This window comes from Mobula birostris, chromosome 5 (genome assembly GCF_030028105.1).
Source record: "Mobula birostris isolate sMobBir1 chromosome 5, sMobBir1.hap1, whole genome shotgun sequence".
NCBI classification, from domain to species: domain Eukaryota; kingdom Metazoa; phylum Chordata; class Chondrichthyes; order Myliobatiformes; family Myliobatidae; genus Mobula; species Mobula birostris.
In genome coordinates, this window is record NC_092374.1 from 162121988 (window position 1) to 162145733 (window position 23746).

A 23746-nucleotide genomic window follows, 5' to 3' on the forward strand; every position below is an offset into this window, starting at 1 on the left:
GGCCAGGAGTGATGCTCGACCACACCTCCGATGTGATATACCGGGTGTGGTTGCCTGAGCGGCAGAAGGGAGTTGTGCTGCACTGGGACCGGCTGCAGGGAGGAAGTGACACTTGGGGGGGTGGGGTGCTCTGCCTCTTGCCTCACTAAACAGTGCCTCCCCTAAGGGTGCCTCCCCTGGGAGTGGAGGGGTTGCGGTGCTCCAGAAATCCCTCACAGCCCCAGCGGTGTGGACCACCACCGGGAGTTTTGGACTTTGTTGTGGACCCTGAGGTTGCCAGGGATGGCTGACCCCCACAGGTGGGGTCAATGTGGCGCTCCAGGGGTGTGGTCGACAGCCCGCCACAGTGTCCCTAGTGGCTAGCACTCTTTATTGTTATTCTTTTTAAATGCGTTTGTCGGATTATGGTGGGAAGTTTAAATTCATTTATTGTTGCATTTTAGCCGGGTTATACTGTTATTCACTTGTGTGTTTGTGAGTCACCCTGACTGTAACTGGAGTGTGTGATAATCACCTCCCCCGTCTGTATGAGACTGAGCAATTCTCTCCCTGGGTCAGAGAGCCTGGTCTGTTTTTGTGTTTATCACAATAGAACCAGCAGTTGAGTTAAACTAGCTTCTCTCGTCTGTCAGCCTGGAGCAAATGCTCACCACAATATTTTCTTCTGCGTGACTGTATGCTTGCTTTCTATCTTGTGTGTACTGTATGTACCTCGTGCAGTGAATGTTTTGCACCTTAGCTGTGGAGGAATGCTGTTATGTTCAGCTGTATTCATGTGGGACTGATAGTTTAACTTAATTTGAATTTAAACTTGAGTTTGACATGTTGAAGTCAGATTGAACTCATCTTGAACTTAAAGATGAAAGTTTGATTTTTGGGGTAATTCATGCAGAATAGAGAAAGGCTAAAGGTAGAGTACCCCAGCTGGAATATATAAGCAAGCTCATTTCTAACTGTCAGGTCTCAGGTCTGGAAAGTAAGGGAACATTTTCTGTGCTTTATTGCTGACACATAGGCGGGCCGGTGGTGTAGTGGTATCCGCACCAGGCTACAGGGCGAGTGGTTCCGTGTTCAAATCCGGCCTGCTCCTTGCACACTTTCCATCCATGCAAGCTTCCCAGCAACTTGGCATCAGAAAGAAACAGCCAAGGTTGCTGCCCAGTGCGCCATTAGGCGCGGAGAGGAACATCAGCAACTACTAACACGTAGCAAAATCTCGATGATTGGTAATAGATTTACTGTTGTCACACGTGCCAAGATATGGTGAAAAGGTTTTGTTTGCATGAATTAGGTTTATTATCTCTGATGCAAGTTGTGAAATTTGTTGTTTTGCTGTAGCAGTACAATGGAAGACAAAGAATTACTGTAAGTTGCGAAAAAGAAGTGCAAAAAAGCAGTATAGCAAGGTAATGTTCCTGGGCTCATGGTTCATTCATAAATCTGATGGCGGGAGGGAAGAAGCCATTCATAAATTACTGAGTGTGGACAACTTGATGAGTTGAGAGCCATTCTCAATATTCCTGGATTTCAGTGCTTCAGTCAAAGTCAAGTTTATTGTCATTTGCACAGGCACAATGAAAAACTTACTTGCAGCAGCATGAAAGACACATAGCCTCAGAGGCACAATACTAACAAGAAAAACGTAAAATAAACTTAAACTAAACAAATGGTACCAGTGTGCTATACTGGCAACACACACTATACTGTACTGTATACAATTGTACAAGTTATTCTAATTTGTTCTAATAACAATACACTGTGTGGTGGAGTAGGGTAGCTCAGAAAGGTTCTATACTTCAGTCCATATCAGCCTACATTGGGGCTTTGACATTTGCCAGGCAGTCATGTTGAACGCCAATCATTCATTAAGTTATTCTAATCGAGAACATCCATTCCAGAGCTTCGATACGATCACATGATCTAAGATGACACACTAGTGCAGTAATGAAGATCCACTACATAGACAAAGGTCATTAGGATGAAATGTTTTGCCAAGGCTCATTGAAATGAGATTTGGTGTGGAACATTTCAACCAAATAACCTACGTCTGCGACCTCAGCTCAGTACAAAACGTTTCCTTGGAGCTATCAATCTTCCATCCTTGGACTCACTTTACACCGCACGCTGTCGGAGCAGTGCTGCCAAGATAATCAAAGACACGACCCATCCAGCCAACACGCTTTTTGTCCCTCTAACCTCCGGGAGAAGGCTCAGGAGCTAGAAGACTCATACGGCCAGATTTGGGAACAGCTTCTTTCCAACTGTGATAAGGCTGATGAACGGATCCTGACCTGGATCTGGGCCGTACCCTCCAAATATCCGGACCTGCCTCTCAGGTTTTTTGCACTACCTTACTTTCCATTTTCTATTTTCTATTTTAAGATTTATAATTTAAATTTTTAATATTTACTATCGATTTGTACACCAGGGAGTGGGAAGTGCAGAATCAAATATCACTGTGATGATTGTATGTTCTAGTATCAATTGTTTGGTGACAATAAAGTATAAAGTATTCAGTTAAATGCAAGGCATATTCTCATTATCTTGGGCAATTGTTGTTCTTCATTCAAAGCCTAAAACAGATGGTCTGACCATTAATTTTATTCCTGACAGTGAATATTTATTATGTACTCTTAGTTTGTACATTGGGATGTCCTGAAATGATAAAAGATGCTATCTTCTTTCAAGGTTTTCTTTAATCCTGAGGCTGTCTTCTTTTCCACCCCACTTCAGTCAGCATATCCAATGTCCACAGAGGTGTAAAAATATCAAAGCAAAAGAAGGAAAGGCAACTGCCAGATCACTTCACCTTAACCCATCACGCACACGTGCATGAGAAGCTGGGTTAGGGGAGGGACATACGAGGGGTGATTGATAAGTTTGTGGCCTAAGGTAGAAGGAGTCAATTTTAGAAAACCTAGCACATTTATTTTGCAACATAGTCCCCTCCTACATTTACACACTTAGTCCAGCGGTCGTGGAGCAGACGGATCCCTTCTTTGTCGAAGTCGGCGTCTTTGACTCCAGAAAGTGGTCCACAGCAGGGGTGATTGACATGTTCGTGGCCTAAGGTAGAAGGAGATGAGTTATTAATTTCAAACTTTCTGCATAATCACTCAAAGAGTTGAACTGCACGTGCATGTAACAAGAGCTGTATAACTCATCTCCTTCTACTGTAGGCCACAAACTTATCAATCACCCCTGTTGTGGACCACTTTCTGGAGTCCAAGACGCCGACTTCGACAAAGAAGGGATCCGTATGCTCCACGATCGCTGGACTAAGTGTGTAAACGTAGGAGGGGACTATGTTGAAAAATAAATGCGCTAGATTTTCTAAAATTGACTCCTTCTACCTTAGGCCACGAACTTATCAATCACCCCTTGTACAAACACACAAAAAATAATAGCAGAAGTAGGCCACTCAGTCTCTCAAGAGAGGAAGAAAGAAAGAGGGAGGTCAAATGTGTATGTGCCTTCTGAGCAATGTGTGCCATGTGGTTCGACATGATGCATTACTGTGTAGTCAGCTGTTAGTTGAGAGCTGACTGTGTTTACCAAAAAGATCCTTGTTGTAGCTCATTACTTGACTTCTTAAGCATCAGCACAAAAAGAGCCTCTATCTTTTGCAGGAGAGAAAAATAGCAAAACAGAATAAGAGAAAAATAAATTCTGCAACAACTTTTATAACCTCAGGGCATCAAGATCATCAGCGGATGAAATGAAAAGTTGAAATATAGCTCAGCTATATTGTAGCGACCAAGCCTACCTACCCCAACACAGCAAAGCAGCAAGGTCCCACAGAGCTAATCAGGATGTTAGTAGAGGAATAAATAACAGCCTGAGGTATTGGGGGAGGACTTCTCCTTAGATCTTCATGTAACAGTGACTCTATTCCTCTCACCTCTGAGAATGCAGATGTGCGTTTGGGCCAAAGTTCCTGCCAACAGAGAACAATATTCCTGGGGGAGTATCCTGCTCATTCAGCACCACTCATTCCAAAGTTCAGTGTTCTCTGAGTACTGCTCCTCCTATATTGTTTGAAGTAGCAAGTGGGAGAGTGACACCCTGCACAACTGGAGCCAGTGGAAAACACAAGTCTCATCGGGAGTGAGTCACTGTTTGAGCCATTAAGGAGAAAGGAGGAGTTAAGTGGAGTTACCATTGTGGGAATGGGCCTGTGTTCAAGCGGCCAGACTTGAGCTCCACGGGCAGAGGCTAAATGTGCTGTGTCTTTTGGAGTCATTTTGTTGGTCATAGAATTTAAGCTTCAGAAGTTAGAGCCAAAAGTATAACAGAGGCAGGCAAGATGGTAGTTAAGGCAGTGGAATGCTCTTCTTTTGAGGTGTGGAATTGCAGAGTAACTAATGATCTTCCTGATGACTATGCCTGCAGGAAATGCACCACCCTTAGCCCCTGACTGACAAGGTCAAGGAACTGGAGCTGGAGATGGATGTACACAGGACCAAGCCTCATAGACGAGACTTTTACTGAGGGGATCACACCTAGAGTGCAGGCTTCAGATAGTAGATAGTAGATCATGAGAAGGAGGGTGAGCAGTTTGTGCAGGGTTCCCCTCTAGCCATTCCCCTCAGCAACAAGTACTGCTGAGGGGGAGAGGCAATGATTTATCAGGGCACAGCAGCAGCAACTAAGTCACTGGCACTGTGGCTCAGCAGGGAAGGCAGGTAATGCAATTGTGATAGATGAGAGAGAGGGAGGGAGAGAGAGAGAGAGAAAGAAAGAGAAAGCAGGATGGTGTGTTGCCTCACAGGTGTGAGGGTTAAGAATGTCTGAGTGGCAGCAGAGTATACTCAAGAAGCATATCCTCAACAGCCAGTGGTCATGATGCACATAGCGCCAAAGATGAAGGTAGAAAAGAGGAAGAGATCCTGTGTAGTGTGTATAGGGAGTTTGGGAAGAGGCTGAAGAGCAGTAATCTCTGGATTTCTCCTAGTAAAAAACAGTGTAGTAGGGCTGAGGATGGTGCAACAGGTATACAAGTAGGTACAGTGTGTAGGGACACCAACAGGAAAAAAAATCTGCAGATGCTGGAAATCCAAGAAAACACACACAAAACTTTAGAAGAACTCAGCAGGCCAGGCAGCACCTATGGAAAAGAGTAAACAGTCAATGTTTCAGGCCGGTGAGGGGTCATGGCTCGAAATGTGGACTGCTTATTTCTTTCCATGGATGCATCTGTGGAAAGGATGCTGCCTGGCCTGCTGAGTTCCTCTGGCATTTTATGTGTGTTACAGTGTTTAGTGACACTGTGAGAAAGGACAGGCAGATGATAGGGTAGAATTCTAGTTAGTGGTTTGAGTTGAAGTGTAACATAGGGTTCAAAGTAAAAAGGGTGATGAATACAGATCTGAAAGTGTTATATTTGAATGCACACAGTACACAGAAGATCAATGATCTTGCAGCACATTTAGAGATTGACAAGCATTACTGGGTTGTGACTGAAAGAAGTTAACAGTTGAGATCTTATCATCCAAGGATACGCGTTGTATTTAAAGGACAGGCAGGTAGCCATCGGGGTTCTGTTGGTAGGTATTGAAATCAAATCCTGAGAAAGAGGTGGAAATAAGATTGGAAGCTGTAGAATCTTTGTTAATAGAGTTATGAAATTGTAAAGGTAAAAATATCCCGATGGGAATTATATACAAATCTCTGAACAGTAGCCAGGATGGTGGATATAAATATCAGTGGGAGATAGAAAAGGCATGTAAAATAGCAATGTTATGATTGTAGCCTCAGGCTCACATAGCTCGCTTTCGTCTAGGGGGAGCAGCCTTCGGCCTCGCCAAACTGGGTAAGCAAGTTTGTGTGGATGCCGTGTGATGTACCCCACCCCGCCAGTTAACAGACAGCATACAATGTCCGATTTACAGATTACACTTTATAGATCTCACTAGAACTATGTAATTAATAGAGGTACAATATACAAGGAAAGTAAAAGGCGCCAAACTTATCAAAGTTCAACCAGTTCATGCACAACCATTGGAGCTCAATTAACAGGATCTTCGTTCCACTATTCGATCCCCTCCGACCCCTCGACCCGCCGCCTGGGACCAACCACGGTGTCGACCAGATCGTGCCCAGCACGTCCTTCCTCTTCGGTTCTCCTCCAGAAAAGCCCTGGGCCTCGGACTCCCTCTTGGGTCCGATCCTCGCCCAGCTTACAGCAACTCTCTCAGCGCGTCACCTCTCTCTGTCCCCATCGCGCCTTCTGCCCAAAGCCCGCGAAAACAATAGCTTACAGACACACAAGAAAGAATAACATCTATCCCAATTGGTTAGCAAATGAATACAGTTCTCTCTATCAGTAATTACAACCCAAACAAGCTGCTACTGTTAACTCAGCAGTTAACATTACAGAGAAGCCATTATATTATAACATCATAAAGAAGCTATTTTATTAGCCTTAGCAGTAACATAAAAGAAGAAACCCCTTACACGATAGTCATGGGGGATTTCAATATGCCGTTGGATTGGGAAGATCGGTCTGGTGCTAGATCCCAAGAAAAGAAATCTGCAGAATGCCTCTGAGATGGCTTTTTAGAGCAGCTTGTTGTTGAGCTCACTAGGGGAATGGCAATTCTGGACTGGATATTATGAAATTAACCAGATTTCATTAGGGAACTTAGGGTAAAGGAATCCTCAGGAGAAAGTTATCATAATATGATAAAATACACCCTGCAGTTTAAGAGGGAGAGGATAAATTGAGATGCGTCAATATTACAGTGCAATAAATGGAATTGCAGAGGCATGAGAGGGGAATTGGCCAAAGTTGATAGGAAGGAAAAAGAAGCACGTATGATGGCTGAACAGCAATGGCGAGAATTTCTGGGGGCAATTCGGATGGCACAGGATAGATACATCCCAGAGATGACAAATTATTATAAAGGGAGTATAAGGCAACTGTGGCTGACATGGAAGTCAAAGACAACCTTAAAGGAAAAGAGAGGGCATATAATATAAAAAAGATACCATGTTTTTTCAGATATATAAAATTAAAATAGACATGAAAGTGTATATCGAAACCATTAGAAAATGATGCTGGACAGACCAGAGAACTGGGTGGGATTTTCCAGTAGAGTTCTAAAGTGATTTAAATCGTATTTACAGGACAGGGCCCATTTTGTATCGATAGTCATAGTCATACTTTATTGATCCCGTGGGAAATTGGTTTTCATTACAGTTGCACCATAAATAATTAAATAGTAATAATAAAACCATAAATAGTTAAATAGTAATATGTAGATTATGCCAGGAAATAAGTCCAGGACCAGCCTATTGGCTCAGGGTGTCTGACCCTTCAAGGGAGGAATTGTAAAGTTTGATGGCCACAGGCAGAAATGACTTGCTATGACACTCTGTGTTGCATCTCGGTGGAATGAGTCTCTGGTTGAATGTACTCCTGTGCCGAACCAGTACATTATGTAGTGGATGGGAGACATTGTCCAAGATTGGTTGCTGCATATCTGATGGAACAAAAATGACGTGGAGTACCTCAAGGGTACATAATGGGGCCTCTTTTGTTTAACATATACATGCTCCCTGCAGCTCAAATCATGATAAGCAACAAAATATCTTACATTAATTCTGTGGATAACACTGAGATTTACATAACAGTCTCATCAAGTGACTCTGGTCCCATGCAATCACTAAAAAACTGTATTGAACAATCACTGCAACACACACAAAAAATGCTGGTGAACGCAGCAGGCCAGGCAGCATCTATAGGAAGAAGTACAGTCGACGTTTCGGGCCGAGACCCTTCGTCGGGACTAACTGAAAGAAGAGATAGTAAGAGATTTGAAAGTGGGAGGGGGAGGAGGAGATCCAAAATGATAGGAGAAGACAGGAGGGGGAGGGGTGGAGCTAAGAGCTGGAAAGTTGATTGGCAAAAGGGATAGGAGACTGGAGAAGGGAGGAGATCATGGGACGGGAGGACTGGGGAGAAAGAAGGGGGGAGGGAAGCCCAGAGGATGGACAAGGAGTTATAGTAAGAGGGACAGAAGGAGAAAAAAGAGAGAGAAAAATAATAATAGTAATAAATAAATAAATTACGAATGGAGTATGAAGGGGAGTTGGGGCATTAATGGAAGTTAGAGAAGTCAATGTTCATGTCATCAGGTTGGAGGCTAACCAAAGGGAATATAAGGTGTTGTTCCTCCAACCTGAGTGTGGCTTCATCTTGACAGTAGAGGAGGCTGTGGATAGATATATCAGAATGGGAATGGGATGTGGAATTAAAATGTGTGGCCGCTGGGAAATCCTGCTTTGGCGGACAGAGCATAGGTGTTCAGCAAAACGGTCTCCCAGCCTGCGTCAGATCTCGCCAATATATAGAAGGCCGCATCGGGAGCACTGGACGCACTATATCACCCCAGCCAACTCACAGCTGAAAGACTGTCTGGGGCCCTGAATGGTGGTGAGGGAGGACGTGTAAGGGCATGTGTAGCACTTGTTCCGCTTACAAGGATAAGTAGTGGGAAGGGATGGGGGGGACAAATGGCGTAGGGAGTGATCCCTGCGGAAAGCAGAAAGACAGGGGAGGGAAAGATATGCTTAGTGGTGGGATCCCGTTGGAGGTGGCGGAAGTTACGGAGAATTATATGTTGGACCCGGAGGCTGGTGGGGTGATAGGTGAGGACAAGGGGAACCCTATTCCTAGTGGGGTGGCAGGAGGATGGGGTGAGAGCAGATGTGCGTGAAATGGGAGAGATGCGTTTGAGAGCAGAGTTGATAGTGGAGGAAGGGAAGCCCCTTTCTGTAAAAAAGGTGGTCATCTCCCTCGTCCTGGAATGAAAAGCCTCATCCTGAGAGCAGATGCGGCGGAGACAGAGGAGTTGCGAGAAGGGGATGGCATTTTTGCAAGAGACAGGGTGAGAAGAGGAATAGTCCAGGTAGCTGTGAGAGGCAGTAGGCTTATAGTAGACATCAGTAGATAAGCTGTCTCCAGAGATAGAGACAGAAAGATCCAGAAAGGGGAGGGAGGTGTCGGAAATGGACCAGGTAAACTTGAGGGCAGGGTGAAAGTTGAAGGCAAAGTTAATGAAGTCATCGAGCTCAGCATGCGTGCAGGAAGCAATGCCAAAGCAGTTGTCGATGTAGCGAAGGAGAAGTGGGGGACAGATACCAGTATAGGCTTGGAATATGGATTGTTTCACAAAGCCAACAAAAAGGCAGGCATAGCTAAGAACCATATGGGTGCCCATGGCTACACCTTTAGTTTGGAGGAAGTGGGAGGAGCCAAAGGAGAAATTATTAAGAGTAAAGACTAATTTCACTAGACGGAGCAGAGTGGTGGTAGAGGGGAACTGGTTAGGTCTGGAATCCAAAAAGAAGCAGAGAGCCTTCAGACCTTCCTGCTGGGGGATGGAAGTATATAGGGACTGGACATCCATGGTGAAAATAAAGCGGTGGGGGACGGGGAACTTAAAATCATTGAAAAAGTCCAGAACATGAGAAGTGTCACAAACATAGGTAGGAAGGGATTGAACAAGGGGGGATAAAACCGTGTCGAGGTATGCAGAAATGAGTTCGGTGGGGCAGGAGCAAGCTGAGACCATGGGTCTACCAGGACAGGCAGGTTTGTGGATCTTGGGTAGGAGGTAGAAACGGGAAGTGCGGGGTGTGGGAACTAGAAGGTTGGTAGCAGTGGATGGGAGATCCCCCGACCGGATAAAGTCGGTGATGGTGTGGGAGACAATGGCCTGGTGCTCCTTAGTGGGGTCATGATCGATGGGTAAATAAGAGGAGGTATCTGCAAGTCGTCGCTGTGCCTCGGCAAGGTAGAGGTCAGTACGCCAGACTACAACAGCACCCTGCTTATCGGCGGGTTTTATGGTAAGGTTAGGATTAGTGTGGAGGGAGTGGAGAGCAGAGTGTTCGGAAAGAGTGAGGTTGGAATGGGAACAAGGTGTGGTGAAGTCGAGACGGTCGATGTCCCGTTGGCAGTTAGCAATAAAGAGATCCAGAGCAGGCAGAAGACCAGAGCGGGGTGTCCATGAAGAGGAGGAGGGTTGAAGACGGGAGAAGGGGTCATCGGTGGGGGTGGGAGAATCCTTGCCGAAGAAGTAGGCTTGAAGACGGAGCCAGCAGAAGAAGAGTTCAGTGTCATGGAACTCGCTGAGGTGTGGGCGAAGGGGGACAAAGGTAAGGCCCTTACTGAGAACAGAGCGCTCTGCCTCAGAGAGTTGAAGGTCGGAGGGGATGGTAAAGACCCAGCACAGATGAGAAGTGGGATCAGAGGGGGGAGGGGGAGGCTGTCCCTCGTGTCTGGATAATCACTGATTTGGTGAGCCAAAATTTCCTCCAATTTAACAAAGGAAAAACTGAAATAATTGTTTTTAGGTGTCAAAGAAAAAAATGATTAAAAGTGCGTACTTAGAATCGCTGCTGCTACAGAACAAAAACAAGCAAGAAACCTTGATGTTGTGATAAACTCCGACTTAAATTTCAACTGCCACATTAAGACAATTACAAAGTCCAGCCTACTACCATCTTAAAAATACAGTGAGAGTTAAAGGGCTTGTGTCTCAGCAATATTTAGATAAAACTCATCCATGTGTTTATTTTTGGTAGGCTTGACTACTGCAATGGCATTTTCACTGATCTCTGTAAAAAATCCCTCAGACAGCTGCAGCTGATTCAGAACGTTGCAGCTAGAGTCCTCACCAAGACCAAGAAAGTAGAACATATCACTCCAGTTCTCAGATCCCTGCCTTGGATTCCTGTCTATTTGAGGACTTACTTTAAAATGTTACTGTTGGTTTATAAAACACTGAATGATCTATGGCAAAGGTACATCTCTGATCTCTTGCTGCATTATGAATCTTCCCAAGCTCTCAGGCCATCTGGAGTGGATTGGCTTACCGTCTCCAAGGTCAAAATCAAACATGGTGAAGCAGCTTTTAGTTACTATGCTCCAGATATCTGGAATAAACTTCCAGAGGGTCTGAAGTCTGCCCCAATTTTAAGTTCTTTTAATTCATAGCTCAAAACTTTTCGCTGTGGTTTTCAATTAGAATCTCCTGCGCTATAACTTCTAATTATCATGTCTATTTTTGTATGATTTTATTCTCTTATATATCATCAGAAATTTGATGTTTGATTTTTGTATCTCGTTCTATTGAAAGCACTTTGTACTGCCTTGTATTTGAAAAGTGCTATATGAATAAACTTGCTTGCTTGTATCGGGGAATAAAGAAATGGCAGACAAACTTAACAAGTATTTTGCATCAGTCTTCACTGTGGAAGATGTCAGGAGTATTCCAGAAATTTGAGAGTATCAAGGGGCAGATGTGAGTGTAGTTGCTATTAATAAGAAGACAGTGCTGAGGAGGCTGAAAGGTCTAAAGGAAGATTGTTCCTCTGGACCAGATGCAAGTGTCACTCCACTCCTTCAAGAAGGGAGGGAAGCAGAAGAAAGGAAATTATAGGCTAGTTAGTCTGACCTCAGTAGTTGGGAAGATGTTGGTGTCGATTGTGGTTTTGGGGTACATGGAGGTGCATTTTAAAACAGGCTGTAGTCAGCATGGTTTCCTTCAGGGAAAATCGTGCTCCTCAGAGCAGTGCCCCTTCAAAGCTTCTCCTCTGACTGTACAACACTTTCTCAGCACTCTTTGACAGTGCGGCACTCTTTCAGGGAGGCGTTACAGAAGGCTGACATCCCTGTTGGATTGGGGTGTAGAATTGTTATTTTTGTTGTATTGTAACCTTCCTATGTTTGCTTGTGAAACCCCTTTTTACTGGGCAGTTCTGGGCATGTGGTTCATTAGCCCCTTTCTAACAGCCACTGGACTCCACAGCAAGGAACCCACCTTTCTGATGCTCCATGTGTCTAGGGTCTATGCAACTTTGATCCTGCAAATCCCGTGAGGTTGGGATGTATCACCCATCCAAACCCTGTTTTGTGTGAAAGCTGTGTGGTTTATTGCACGTACTCATTGAGAAGATATAACAGATTGTACACTGCATACAATTAAAAAGAGAGTATATTTATGAACATTAACTTAACCAAAGAGTTATTAAAGAAAAAAAAACAAAATGAGCCCATGATAATTAAAGAGTCAAATGTGTACTTAAGTTAGAGCTCATCTTGAAGTTGTCTGTAATGCAAGTTCTGGACCCTCGGTCTGCGTGAAAGCACATCCTGATTGGCTGAAACCACATTCCTAAGTTGAATAACAGAGTCCCTTACATGAGGAAATCTGCAGATTGTCATAGTCATAGTCATACTTCATTGATCCCGAGGGAAATTGATTTTCGTTACAGTTGCCCTAACCAAGAATAGAGTATAAATATATCAATATAAAACCATAAATAATTAAATAGTAATATGTAAATTATGCCAGGAAATACATCCAGGACCAGCCGATTGGCTGAGGGTGTCTGACCCTCCAAGGAAGGAGTTGTAAAGTTTGATGGCCACAGGCAGGAATGACTTCCTATGACGCTCTGTGTTGCATCTCGGTGGAATGAGTCTCTGGCTGAATGTACTCCTGTGCCCAACCAGTACATTATGTAGTGGATGGGAGGCATTGTCCAAGATGGCATGCAACTTGGACAGCATCCTCTTTTCAGACACCACCGTCAGAGAGTCCAGTTCCATCCCCACAACATCACTGGCCTTACGAATGAGTTTGCTGGAATTTTAAGCAACACACATCAAAGTTGCTGGTGAACGCAGCAGGCCAGGCAGCATCTCTAGGAAGAGGTACAGTCGACGTTTCGGGCTGAGACCCTTCACCAGGACTAACTGAAAGAAGAGCTAGTAAGAGATTTGCCCCTTATTTCACTCACACTTAAACAAGCTGAAAGCAGAACAGACTGCTCTTATAGAACTACTAAAATGAAATACCTACAGCATAGCAGTAAAAATCTTAACCAGGACATTACATGTGATGTTATTTACATTCAGCTACAGTATATAAATGAAATTGCCTGTTTATTTTCTAGTAATTGTAACATGGCAGATTCTGTATTTTTCAGAAGATTTTTAGAATTTCTGTAGCAAGGGTTATGTCATTTGAATCTGACTATTTCATAGGTTACAATTTATCAGTGGAATATGCTTCATCTCTCTAGTCTGAGTTCATTGTTATTTGTCATTCTTTGTTCTTGTTTGCATCAAATAAATGGCCATAACCACAGAGTTTGTTGCCTCTTTCTTGCCTTCTGAGAAACCTCTGGATTAGTATCACCCAATCCAACAGGGCACAGTAAACATTTTAGGAACAGCTTTTTCCCCTCCATCAACAGATTTGTGAATGGTCCATAAACCCATGAACACTACTTTGCTATTCCTCTTTTGTACTATTAAATTTTTTATTGCAACTTCTAGTAATTTTTTATGTCTTGCACTGCACAGTTGCCAAAAAATAAAAAAAAATCATGACAAATGTCACTGATAATATGACATCTGCAGCATACTAGAGTGCAGAGGAGATTTAGATTTACAAGGATGTTGCCTGGATTGGAGAGCGTACCTTATGGGAATAGGTTGAGTGTACTTGGCCTCTTCTCCTTGGAGCGACAGAGGATGAGAGGTGACCTGATAGAGGTGTATAAGATGATGAGAGACATTGGTCATGTGGATAGCCAGAGGCTTTTTCCCAGGGCTGAAATGGCTAACAGGAGGGGGCATAGTTTTAAGGTGCTTGGAAATAGGTACTGAGGGGTTGTCAGGGATAAATTTTTCACATGGAGTGGTGGGTGCATGGAATGCACTGCTGGCCACGGTGGTGGAAGTGGATACAATAGGGTCTTTTAAGAGCTTCTTAGATAGATACATGGAGCTTCGAAAAATAAAGGGCTATGCGCTAGGGAAATTCTAGGCAGTCTCTAGAGTAGGTTACATGGTTGGCACAACACTGTGGACCAAAGGGCCTGTAATGTGCTGGAAATTTCTATGTTCTATATTCATACTGTCAGTACTAGCCCCTGAATGTAAAGCCTCCTCTGGATAGTGTCACTCTGACAAATTACTGTTTCCCACTTACTGCTCTCCAAATTGTTGCATTTTCTGACCTGAAAATGTGGCATTCTGTCTGTGTACTTCCACAGCACTCTCTCAATGCAGTACTATTTCACAATTACCCATGTGACCGTGCAGAAATCTCTCAGGACAGTCCCTGTGACAATGCAGCACACTTTCAGATCTACCCCTTCAGCTATAGCAAAGGATTTTGAGACTTGCCACTTTTAATGGAATTCAAGCAAATTATTTAAAAAAAAATTGGTCTTTTATTATTGCTCTTCTGTGTCAAATGACGTTAATAGAAATTTTGCTATGGCATTGCACATTTTTTCAATCATTTCCATACAAGACTGTAGCTTAGTGTACTGCTCACTTTCCAAGTTCCCTCCATGGGTGATTTTTCTTTTAACTTCCTTTTGATAGTGTAGAGACAGTAGATGGAATTGTTCTCATTATAAGCAGGACAAGAGGACACCTGACTGATTTTAAATTCTGAGTCAGTTTCTATCTACTGTCTGTTTCTGATTTATGGCAATGCAGTTATATGGAACTATGTTCTGACACAGGATCCACTGGAAACACTGAACCAAATTGTGATTACTTGTATTAGACGTGTGTTAACTCAAGAGTTTTACAACAGGTCTGTTGAACCCTGGTAAATGGGGTCTTTGCAAGCTATTTCATGAGTTGATAGATTGTATGCTAATAGTGGAACTTAAAACTATTCCTAAAAGTTGTTAGTCTTTGTTGTGATTTTAATTTTGCTCTCTTGGGTTACTATTAATCAAGGCTGTCAATCACAGTTAATGCAGTCTGCAACCTGGGGTATTTCCTGTTTGAATACCACATGTGTGCTGGGCAAATTTCAATGCCTGTGAGCTGGAAACGTCTGACTCGCCCTTCTTAGTGTACAGACCAAATCAGATCAGCTTATTGTCATACACCATGGTATATTGAAGTTCCTTGTTCACGTGAAGCTCAGTAAGAAAACAGTATCCATGACAATAATAAGTAGAACAATGAATACAGTGACAAGTGTGAGGACAGCAGAATGGTGTGCTGATAGTAGTGTCGTTTGAAGTAGTGCAAAAGGAAATGATAAAGTGACAATAATAGAATCCAGTTTGTGATTCTAACAATATGGCAGGACAACGGTAAAGGTGTGTGGAAGAGTTCTTATAGCAGTGGGAGCTGTTCTTGTGTCTAGCCAACACACACAAATGCTGGAGGAACTCTGCAAGTCATACAGCACCTGTCAATGTTTAGGGCCGAGACCCTTCATCAAGGCCTTCAAACACTTGTATCTTCTCCCAGAGGACAGGAGAGAAATGGGAATGGCCAGAATGCCAGGCATCCTTGTTGTTAACTGTTAGCTTTCCTGAAGCAATCCATTGTGAATATTTTTCCACAGGTTTGGTGTGGTTGCTGTTCCTAGGAGAGCCTTCCCTGGCATTAAGCATACAAAGTACTTCCTGACTCTCTCCTCTGCTTGTTAGTACTCCACTGATAGTTTCAATGGTTGACCTAATAACGTTGTGAGTTATTGGCACCAAATCTCTAGCTCAGTCCAGTCTAATCCATTTCCACATGACCATAAGGTATAGGAGTAGAATTAGGCCATTTGGCCCATTGAGTATGCTCCACTATTTCATAGCTGATCCATTTTCCCTCTCAGCACCAGTGTCCTGCTTTCTCCCAGTATCCCTTCATGACTTGACTAATCAAGAATCTATGACACTCTGCCAGAAATTTACCCGATGCCTTGGCCTCCACAGCCAACCATGACAACAAATTTCAATGCTTCACCACTCACTGGCTAACATAGTTCCTCCTCATCTTCTTTCTTAAAGCATGTCCTTCTATTCTAAGGCCGTGTCTTCTGGTCCTTGACTCCCCCACCACAGGAAACATCCTCTCCATCTCAACTCTATCAAGCCCCTTCATCATTCGATAGGCTTCAATGAAGTCAGCACTCATTCTTCTGAATTCCAGTGAGTACAGGCACAGAGTCATCAAACACTCTTCATATGACAAGCCTTTCAATCCCAGATTCATTTTTGTGAACCTCCTTTGAACTCCTTCCAATGTCAGCACAGCCCTTCTTGGATAAGGGGTTCAAAACTGCTTAAAATACTCCAAGTGAGGCCTCAGCAGTACTTTATAAAGCCTCAACATTACATTCTAGCTCCTGTAATCCACTTCTGAAATAACAGCCGGCAGCTGATATTCTATCATCAACTTTTTTAATAAACTAAAGAAAAACTTCTTGCTCATGATCAGGGATTGCATCCTCTTCCCAATAAAGATTAATTCAATCTTTTCTGTGATTATTTACTTTTTCCAAATTTGCAGCCAAATAAAATTTGCTTTGATTTTCCAAATAAAGTTATATTAACTCTCAAATCAGTTGAATTGAATAAATTATGGGAATCACACTAAGTGTAAAGTCTCTAAGGTATGGGAGTGAAATGTATTGAGCAGTGTCAGTGTATCAGTTACACAATACAGACTGACAGCTTCACAATGTGGAATGATCTGTATATAACGCATTCAAAGTGCCAGCGAAACTCTGCAGGTCAGGAATAGGGTCGATGTTTCAGGCAGAGACCCTTCATCCAGAGTGCAATGGAAGGGGGGAGAAGCCAGAGTCAGAAAGGGGGTTTGCTTCAAAGATCTCTATCATAACTCAGTGGCTGCTGTTCATCAGTTATATGGAATCTGCAAACAGACTCTTCAAAATAGGTTTTATTTATTATTGGCATGCACAGACAGCTAAATGTGTCGTGAACATTCCATGAAGATAACGATTTTTTTTTCTCTGAAAATCCTTATTTACCATGGCCCTCTTGAGAGCACAATTGTCACCATATGTTTGGGGAATTTATCTGATTTCAGGCTGCCTTGAGTTGAAGGAGGAGACAATCGAGAATCTCCTTGCGGCTGCCTGTCTACTCCAGCTCTCCCAGGTTGTGGAGGTGTGTTGTCATTTTCTGATGAAGTTGCTCCATCCGTCAAACTGCTTGGGTATCCGTGCATTTGCTGATGCTCAAGGCTGCACTGAGTTAATGAAGGTGGCTCACAACTACACAATGGTAAGGTGACAAGGATGTTTTATTTTCAATTACTTTGCTACATCGCGTGCTTGCCCTGCATGTGTCCTGTCCTATATGAAATGATTCTTTTTCACCACAGCTGTCAGTGCTGTGGCCAACCAGTCTTTTTCTCCGAGGCAAGTAAATGGAAACGTTGATAAAGATTGCATTCAAAGACAGGCCTTTTGACTTCTGTTAAGAAATGTTACGCAGGGAGGGATGAATCAATCTGATAGCTCTTAACAGGAATGAGGACAGGGTCAGTGGATCAAATGGTCATCCCTGAATGGCAAACTTCAATGGTGTACAGTGCTGATGTAGCAAAGCTCCATCTCAAGAGCTAATATTTGTTAATTAACTTTGCTATATATTTGATAATTAATAAATGGTGTCCTAGGTGCTTGTGTTGATCATGATGAGATTAACTTCAGTTTCCTTTAAACTGCTAAAATATTGAAATTAGTTTTGATAGCAAGTCCTTTGATACTCACCAGAGTTTTTTAATAGTTCAGAATTTCAAACAAGTTTCCCAAGTTGATGAAGCAGAATTAATTAAATAGCGGTAATCATTATTCCCCCAGTATCTCTGCAGTTTTATGCCCTGTGTGGTTGAACTGTGTAGGCTACAAGAATCTTTCACTTCAGCAAACAAAGCTGAGTCAATTGATCACTGCTGCTCTCAGAAGTCTGGATATTGCATTTGGGGTGAGTGGAATTAGTTTAGGAAGAGTTTTTTTTGTTCCTGATTGCTGTCTGGAGAAATTGTATTCACAATGTTATGACTTTATGAGGTTCTGTTGACTGAAATCTTCAAATCTCTGATGGGAATCAAGCGATACATCGATGGTGCGGGGAAAATTGTCTTGTGATCGAGGGTCAGCCATAATCTGGATAGATGTTAAAGCAGACACCCAGATGATAAAGTAAAACAGGGCTCAATAACCTGTACCTGCTCAAATGCCTTACCTTCTTAACAATCATTATGGACTGACTTCTCTCAGTGGAGAAGGAGAGAAGAGAGCTTTGAGCACCATCCAACATACACTTGGTAAACTTTTTTTTGTTTAGAAAATTCAAATACCTCTGTTTAAGTTACATAGAACCCAAATTTCACTCATAAACAGGGGAGGGGGGGTTTACATAGTTTCTGTTTGTGTATCTTTGAATAAGAGACTATGATTTTGCCGTTGCTTACTCCATTGTGTGGACAGATTGCTCATGATCTCTCATCCAATTTATTTTCACAAGAATCTAATTCTATCCAAGTGGTGTGATTTAGGTCGGAGTTTCAGAAGCAGACAAATTAAAATAAGTGATGCTGGGTTAATTAATCATTCTAAGGATCTGAACAATGTCAGAATCATATCCAGGGATACTAAGATCAGGCACAAACTATTTTTAAACAGGTAGTTTAATATTTGATTGTAAATTCTAACACAGTTTCATACAGTTTATGACAATGTGAGTGACTCTGAAATGTTAAAAAAGAGAGAGAATATTCTATAATCTCAGGGCATTCAAATCTGCTTTCCAGTCGTTATTTGAAGTGTAGTCACTATTATAATGTGGAATATTGTATTGATTATGCTTCTCATTGTCGCTCGTTCTCATAAACTATACATGAGTGTTAGAATTTACAATCAAATATTAAACTACTAGATTAGATTTCACAATTAGCAATATGAAAATAATAATTTTTCATAATGTAAGTCTTAAGGCATCAGATTGAACTCACTCCCTCCTGTTTGAAAATTATAACTGAATCTTTTGCCTGTCTAGGTCAGCATCACTGACAGTTCAGCATCTACTCTGAACTGCACCATAGAGTCACACAGCGTGGACTCAGGCCTACGGACCTTATCCCTGCTGACCAAAATGCCCAATCTAAGTTCGTCCTGTTTGCCCGAGTTTGGCCTATATCACTCAAAATATTTCCGATCCATGGACCTGTATTTTAAATGCTTACTGTATTTTCCTCAGCGCTTTCTCCAGCAGCTTCTTCTGAATATATTCCACTCTCTGCATGGAAAATGGTTGGCCTTTAGGTTTCAATTCAATCATGCCCCTCCCACCCTCAACCTGTGCCACCTGATTCTTGATTCCACAATGCAGATTGTATCCATGCCTCTTCAGATTTTATACACCTCTATAAGATCACCCCTTAGTTTTCTATGCTTTTAGCCTGCTTAACCTCTTGCTAATGTCCAGTCATTTTTGTCCTGGTAACATCATTTTATATTGTTTCTGTACTCTTTCCAGCTTATTGCATCTTTCTTATAGCAGGGTGAACAAAATGAACATAATGCTCCAAGTATGGCTTCATCCATGTACTACTGTAACATTACATCCCAATTTGATACTTAATGACCTGAATGATGAAGGCTCACAAAGGCAAAAGCCTTCTTCACCACCCCATCTACCTGTGACAACACTTTTAATGAACTATATACTGTTACGTACCCCGTAACTGGGTTGCCAAACCAGCAGAAATGGATCACTCAGTTGGAGTCTGGATTACTAGAACTAAGAAAGTTTCATTAAAGAAACAAGCAACACAGTAATTGAAAGGATAATAAATGCAACAGTTCAGCAATGATAAACACACATGTGCACAGAATTAAGATAACAGCATCTATCATTGTCTAGGGGTAAATGACCAATTTCAAAGTGACACTAAGTTCAGTCCAATTTAGTTCAGTTCGCAGTAATCGTTGCCATGGCGATGGACAACGTGGGGGGAGGGAGAAAGAGAACGAGAACGACTGATCATTCAGAATGGCTTCCACTCACAGACCGGCGATATTGCTCACAAGCAGCTTTCGGGCGGGTCCTTTGTGATGTCACCTGAGGTCACCGACTGTGACCCCTCCTCCAGATGCGGTCGATCCTCTGCAGTGAACCCGGCACCCAAGCGAGGGTGGACACACACCGGGTTCCCACTGATCGTACCTTTCCACCCTGTGCATTTATGGCCCAGTACTGCCCACCGACTTATGAGAGGCACACCGCTTCCAGGATCTCGTTACCTCAGGTGTCGTGTGTGTCCTGCCCTAGCGAACCTGTCCCTTTTTATCCCCCTGCTGGGGTATCGCCTGTCCATCACTTCAAACAGTTCAGGGTTCAAAGGGGGGAGCCGCTCTAGACAGCTCTCTCTCCCGTCCCTTCATTACACATCTCCAGATCGCCTGTCCATCACTTCAAACAGTTCAGGGTTCAAAGGGGGAGTCACTCTAGACAATACCCAGACTGATGGCTCCTTCATTATCATCTCCAAATGCTGCTTCATTGTTCCTTATCTCTCCCTCCCCTGAGGACAGGTGGCAGACCAACTGCTGATGCCACTGTTGCTAGCCCAGGCCAGCAAACATCTTAATTTATGTGTCTTCTCGTCACAATACTTGTACTCAAAAGTCTCTTTGTAATAAAACACTCTCCAGGGTCCTACTGCTCACTACAAAGTCATACCCTGGATTGACTTCCCACAATGCAGCACCTCACACCTAACTGAACTAAACTTCATTTGCCATACCTAGGCCCACTTTTCTAGCTGATCAAGCTCTGCTTGCAATTTTTGATAGCTGGAATATACCACAAGACACATGAGCACCATTTGGCCCATCGAGTTCGCTCCACCATTTGAACTTGACTGATTTATTTTCTCTCTCAAACCCATTCTCCTATCTTCTCCTTGTAGCCCTTGATACCCATACTAATCAAGAACCTATCAATCACCACTAGAATTAACTCCTGCCTAAGCAAGAACCTAGATCCACTGCAATTTGCCTAGTGCCACAATAGGAGTGATCTCACTGACCATCCACTTGGCCTTGGACCACGTAAACAACAGCAATCTACATCAGGCTGTTGTTTACTGATTACAGTTCAGCATCCAACACCATCATCCCCTCAGTACTCAGTAGGGCTTCAAAACCTTGGCCTCTGTACCTTGCTGTACAGTTGGATCCATGACTTGTTCTTCGGGAGAACATAGTCAGTGTGTTTGGAAATAACATCTCCTTGCTGACAGTCAACAAAGGCACACTTCAAGAAGAATTAACCTGCTGCTCTATTCTCTCCACATCCATGTCTGTGTAGCTAGGCACAACACAAATTCCATCTATTAATTCACCAATAACAGAATTATTGTTGGCAGAATCTCAAATGGTGACAAGGAGGAATATAGGGCTGAGATAGATGAACAGGGTTGAGTGGTGTTCCAACAAGAACCTTGCACTCAACATTAGCAAGACCGCAGAATTGATTGAGGTCTTCAAGAAGGGGACACAAAGGAATACAGACCAGTCCTCATTGAAGGGTCAACTGTGCAAAGGGTGAACAGTTTCAAGTTCCTGGATGTTAACATCCCTGAAGATCAATCCTGGGCCCAACATGTTGATGAAATTACAAACAAAACACAGTGTGGCTATATTTCATTAGGGGTTTAAGGAGACTGCTTGTGTCACCAAAAAAACCCTAGCATATTTCTAGCGATATACCTTGAAGAGCATTCTTACTGGTTGCATCACCATCTGGTATGGAGATGCCAATACACAGGATCAGAAAAAAGCTATATAAGGTTGAAAACTCAGCCAGATCCATCATGCACACTAGCCACTAGCCTCCCCAACGTTAAGGACATCTTCAAAATGTCATTCCTCAAAAAGCAGCATTCATCATTAAAGACCATCAGCACCCAGGACATGCCCTCTTCTCATTATTACCATCTGCGAGGAGGTACAAGAGCTGGAAGGCACACATTCAACGTTTTAGAAACAGCTCCCCCTTCACCATCGGATTTCTGAGCAGTCCACACATCCATGAACATTACCTCACGATTGTGCTCTTCTTTTTTACTGCTTATTTATTTTTTATATTTATAATATTTTTATGTATTACATTGTACTCCAGCTGCAAAACAACACATTTCACAACACTATCCTGCAACTTTCTTACTCAAAGAAATCCAACAGTTTTGCCAGACTTGATTTCCCTTGAGGAAACCATGCTAATTTTGGCCTACTTTTTCATATGCCTCCAATTACCCTGAATTCTCAACCTTTTTGATGAAGATAATGTTGACATTCCTGTGTGATGCATCAACCAAGAAATTTCTGATGCGAAGTTTGTTGAGTGTGTTGAGTCACCCATGAAAATCTCATTGCTTTTTACACCCTTCAGTTCAGCCTTTTAACCTTCAGGAATAATCAGAGTGTGTACAGAAAGCCAAACATCATCATTTCATATTCCTTGCCCTCAAGAATCTCTCCTTTTTATGATGAATTACTCTGGCACACATTCCTTTTGGAATTTGCAAGGTGGAAATTGGAATTGAACAAGTAAAGCACAAACATTGGCTCAATCTTAGCATGTTACAGCTAAATTTTCCATGAAATAGATCTGTACAACAGGACACCCACATGGTAATGTAGTGGTTGACACAATGCTATTACACCTTGGGATGTTGGGAGCTTGGAGTTCAATTCTGGTGTCCTCGGTAAGGAGTTCCTCCCCGTGAATACATGGGTTTCGGCGCAGTTTCTTCCCACATTCCAAAAACGTACTAGTTAGCAAGTTAATTGGTTATTGTAAATTGTCCTGTGATTGGGCTAGCGTTAAATTAGTGTGTTGGTGGTAGCGTGGCTCGAAGGGGCAGAAGAGCCTATTCCACACTGTGACGCTAAATAAAATATGAATATCATCTCAACTGGAGACATGGTGCAATGCAAGGGAATAGATTTTTTCATTAAGGTAGTTATATTGATCTGCAGGGGTCTGGATGACCACAAATTGACTTCAGCATCTGGTCATTAAAACATTACCTCTGCATCCAAAAATAGAATACACTAAAAAGGTAGTAAGGTGTAATTGTAGTGCACAACACTCTCCTGGAATAGCTTTCCATGATGAAAAATACAGATATCGAAATTTTTATGCAAACCATAAAACGGAATGAAATAGAAATTGAAAACTGTCCCATCTGCTTATCAGAGATATTGCTGAATTTATTAATACTGTAAAATGTGTTAAGGTTTCCATACCATAAAAATGGTGAATCTCATTATATTTGTTAATAAATAGACTTATGCATAAATGTGTGAGCATATATGAATGAGTACAGAACCTTCAAACCTGTCTTACAAAATTCCTCTGGTAGGTTTTGAATCAATATTAGCATCTACTGTCTAGACGTTATCTCCTTTTCTGAGGCTCTGATGTACTCTGAGCCCTCTCATGTATAAGCCACACTGCCCAACACATTCTGTTAGCTGTAAGGTCCACCACAGCATAAGAAATAATTCAAGGAAATTCTCCAAGCTTTCTTGACTATCGCTCATTTATTGATTGAAATCCCTGGTCCATGACCACTGAGAATGGAGGAATAGTATTGAGGAATGTGCCCATTCATCAGGTCCACAGAAGCCCACTGTGACTGGCCGAAGGGTCACACCATCTCATAAACTACCCACTCACCTGTCCCATCAAACAATCTGCACTACCTGCTGTGACAGGGTCTAACTAGCTAGAATAGCCTCAGAAACCACTTCATAGCTCACAAAACTGAATTAAGTTATCCACTCTCCTGCTGCTCAAGTAGAAGAAGATTGGTGAATCTTATTATAGATATTAGGAATTGAACATGAGCAATGAAAAGTACCAGCATGCG

General features: G+C 42.6%; 1 protein-coding gene across 1 annotated transcript in view; it reads left to right on the forward strand.

Moving 5' to 3' along the window:
- LOC140198407 (kelch-like protein 1) overlaps positions 1-23746 on the forward strand; it is a 231910-nt gene that overhangs the window by 54886 nt on the left and 153278 nt on the right. Inside the window, exon 3 of the mRNA XM_072259500.1 lies at positions 16886-17082. Within this exon, the coding sequence (XP_072115601.1) occupies positions 16886-17082 (197 nt within the window). The remainder of the gene's footprint in view (positions 1-16885; positions 17083-23746) is intronic.